The following is a 3577-nucleotide window of genomic DNA, read 5'->3' as shown; positions in this document are numbered from 1 at the left end:
ATCCTGAAGTACCACTGCTCTACCCATATGAGCAGCAAAAAGACGTTTTTAGACCAAATGTTACAGATTTGAACAAATGCGCATTGTAGACAGTTTATCAGCTAAAAAAAGTTAATTTTGGGGTAAGTTACTCTTTAAACATCAGTGTGGTAGTAGCTGTGAGTCATTCACAACACATAATCTGAATGTTCATCTCAGCTTGACTAAAATTTTGCATCAATGTTGGAATTAAAAATGTTAGCTACATGTCTCATAAACCACTGGATGGATTTTATTTAAACATTTGTACTTTACAAACTATTCACTTCTGGAGTCAACACAAAACAAAATGGCTGCCAGAGCTGATCTAAAATGTATAATATTGATCTGAAATGTTGTGTGGTCGTAGCTGAGAGTCATTCATAAGACTTGCTGTCTGCTGAGGCRTGCAGGCATGATGGGTGAGGTAAGCTGTCTGCTGAATGGGGTCCACTGTTAGGGGGGTGGGGGGCATGTGGTGGGGTGCCACTAGGAGCAGAGCAGCATCTGTACAAAGCAGGAAACAAAAAACAAAAAGACAGAGACAAAGGAGACGCTCTCCCAGTTTTCCTTTCAGATGGTCTGGCTCAGGACTTTAGACCCGGGTCATGATGTGAGGAGCTGGATCCTAAAGATTTATACTAAACTATTATTTATACTTTTATTAACACTACATTGACTTACTCTGAAACTAAATCTCAAGTTCCAGGCTGAAAAACACCTGCAGTATACTGTATATAAAGATAAAAAAGCTTTTCTAACCTCACAGCTGAGAAAAGAGKTTTTTTCTTCTTGTTTTCCTTTTCTAATTGTTTGTAACGTTGTGTGTTTCAGTGTGTGGGACGCCCTGACTGACAACTACAATTCCACGTGGGACGGCCCCAACTCTGAGGGACTCAACGGCAATCTGTCCGACCAGGAGGTACAGCTGCTCCGTCTCTCTGCTCACTTTAACTGTACTTTTCTTTTTCAGTTTCCTGCATGTTTCTGATCTACGACTTTATTTATTTTCAAATCAAAACATTCAGCCATTCAGGAAATGAGTGTTGAAACTTGTTTTTCTGTACCTTTTTAAAACTTTGAATTAACAAACAGAATCTGCTTTAGCTTTCTTATGCTATTTTTGTCWACTTGCTTTTAGTTTTTAGCTCCTGTTGTGGTAGTTTTAGTTTTTTAACTATCATTGAGTTACTTTTGCTTTTTCAGTCGCCCAGGTTCTTCCAAACATCATATTCTGTTTATAATTTGTTTAGCAGTTGTGAAATTAGCAACGGATTAATCATTTCAGGTGTTAGTTTGTCCAGTTCTTTCTGCAAATTTGTTTTTTTTCTCTGTTTGGGTAGAAATAGACCTAATCCACTAAATGTTTTATATGCAAAACATTATCTCATGTTTTAAAAGCATGGGCACTTTAAAACAATATGGTACCACTTTATAATAAAACAGGTTATTGATGAGATTGTGAACATGTTATATATTGTTTATTAACATTTCTAAAGCATTGTTTAATGCGATACTTTACCAGTTGCTTGTTTTAACCAAATTACCACCTCATCATCAATATCATTAAAAGTGACTGAGTTATGTGTGTGTGGGGGGGGGGAGGGGAGGGGTTCGGCGTTGGTGACATTTGGGGTCAATTTTAAGACAAAATGCCTACCTTTGGGGACAACTGGTGCATTTGGGGACAAAAGTTGTGTCCCCATTTGGTTTAAATGCCATTGGTGGGTTGGGGGTTGGGTTTAGGACCAAGGTGTGAATTGAGTTTAGGTTAGTGTTAGGGTCAGGTAGGTACCTGTGAGGTTAGTTTTAGGGTCAATGGTCAGGGATAGGATATAAAGTTCAAAGAAAATGAATGGAAGTCAATGCACGGTCTCCACAGGGTTGAAGAACAAACACATACAGTATATACCAATTTAGAAAGTGTCTTTTAAAAGGCCAATTCTATTTGTATATTTGCTAGGTTGAAAAAAAGTTGTCAAAATATGAACAAAATGTAGATTAAGTATAAATTTGAGTATTAATTTAGGTTGTTTTATTATTTTTCATCTCTGTTAAAAGTGAATTATGTTATTAATGAATATTCACAGGCTGCTTGTGCTGAGACACTTTTCTTTAAGTGGGGGCAGATGCTATACGATTTTTTTCTTCTTTCTGCTCCTTTTCATTTGATGTTGTAGTTCTTACAAAAAGACTTTGATCAAAAAAAGATGTTGTAGTTCTTGTTTGTTTGGTTTTTTTTTTTTGTATTTTTTGTGTACTCCAAATGAAATAAACTATTAAGCCTAAAATGCTCTGCATACTTAAACCATGTTTATTGAAGAGTGAAATATTATCATGTAGAAGAATTAGTCAGAATTAATCACAAATGTGTTTTATAGCATGTAGCTCCTTTAGTAATGCTTTCTTTTACGGTACCCTTATTATCATGTAATTACGTGGTAATTAGGGTACAATTTTACTATGTAATAAATTATCTGCAGTAATGTAGCACTTACCTGGTAATGTATTACAATTCATTATGTAACACCTAAATAAGTAGTAGGTAATTTGGACACTAACCCCAAAATTTAGTTGCATTCTTTTGTTTATAAATATAGTGTTGAGTTACTATTGAATAGTAATTTAATTGTAGTTACCCAATAAAGGTAGTTTTATTAACAGTAGTTTTTCTTTTGAACCGTAATTTACCACGTAATTACATGGTAATAAGGGTACCGTACAAGAAAGCGTTACCGCTCCTTTATAGCAGCTTGGAGCTTCATTATGATCACATTTTGTCTTCCAATCTGCAGATTCATGAAAAGGAGGAGGAGGAGATGAACGAGAAGAATGAGAATGCCAACAGTCTGAATGAAGAGCCTCTCATCACAGCTGATCAGGTCTGTGGGAAACATGGAAAATAAAAAAAGCACATTCACTTAAAGCTCTTTTTAAAAACATTTGTGTAGACAGTAATTAGTTTAAATAAAGTGGACAAAAATGTTTTTGCCCTTACTGTTGGCAAAATTTCTCATGAACCACTGGACAGGTTTTTTTAATGAAACTTACAGAAAGTGAAAGTTCCTTTACATCTGCCACAGAATCAACACTAGCTGACACAAATGACTGTACAGATATTAATTAAACTAAATTCTGATGTTTGTAGCTGAGCGTTAAAAACAAGAATTTATTCATGATTAATAGCTGAATTAATTCTGATTGAACCAGTAAACTTTAGGTCAAAAGTGTGATTGAGTTGAGAAATCATGAAACTGACAAACAGACACCAAACTGGAGTTTAAACAAACGAATTAAACCAAACATGGGATGAGAGAAGGAAAACTTACTGAGGATGAATTAAAATATTTAAGTGAGCTAATTAAATTTTGGAGTCAAACTGATTCAGGATGATGATAATTAACATCAAGTGACTGTTGTGCTGATGAGAAATGATAAAATGATACAAATGTAACCGGTGACGTGTGGTGAGATACATGGCTGGTGAGGCACTGCCTCTTTCAGAATCAGATTTACAAATATTTGAATCCTATAGAGTAGCTTATTCACCATATTATTA

At 35.1% G+C, this 3577-nt stretch overlaps 1 protein-coding gene across 1 annotated transcript in view; it reads left to right on the top strand.

The window, feature by feature from the left end:
• LOC106534048 (fasciculation and elongation protein zeta-1) overlaps positions 1–3577 on the top strand; it is a gene marked incomplete at its 3' end in the record, with an annotated part of 19047 nt that overhangs the window by 7000 nt on the left and 8470 nt on the right. The window contains 2 exon segments of the mRNA XM_014030554.1: positions 853–940; positions 2814–2900. Coding sequence (XP_013886008.1) covers positions 853–940; positions 2814–2900 — 175 coding nt within the window.

Source organism: Austrofundulus limnaeus, unplaced genomic scaffold (genome assembly GCF_001266775.1).
Source record: "Austrofundulus limnaeus strain Quisiro unplaced genomic scaffold, Austrofundulus_limnaeus-1.0 Scaffold1079, whole genome shotgun sequence".
Lineage (NCBI taxonomy): Eukaryota > Metazoa > Chordata > Actinopteri > Cyprinodontiformes > Rivulidae > Austrofundulus > Austrofundulus limnaeus.
The sequence above is the reverse complement of the archived record's forward strand: the minus strand, read 5'-3'. Positions and strand labels throughout refer to the sequence as shown.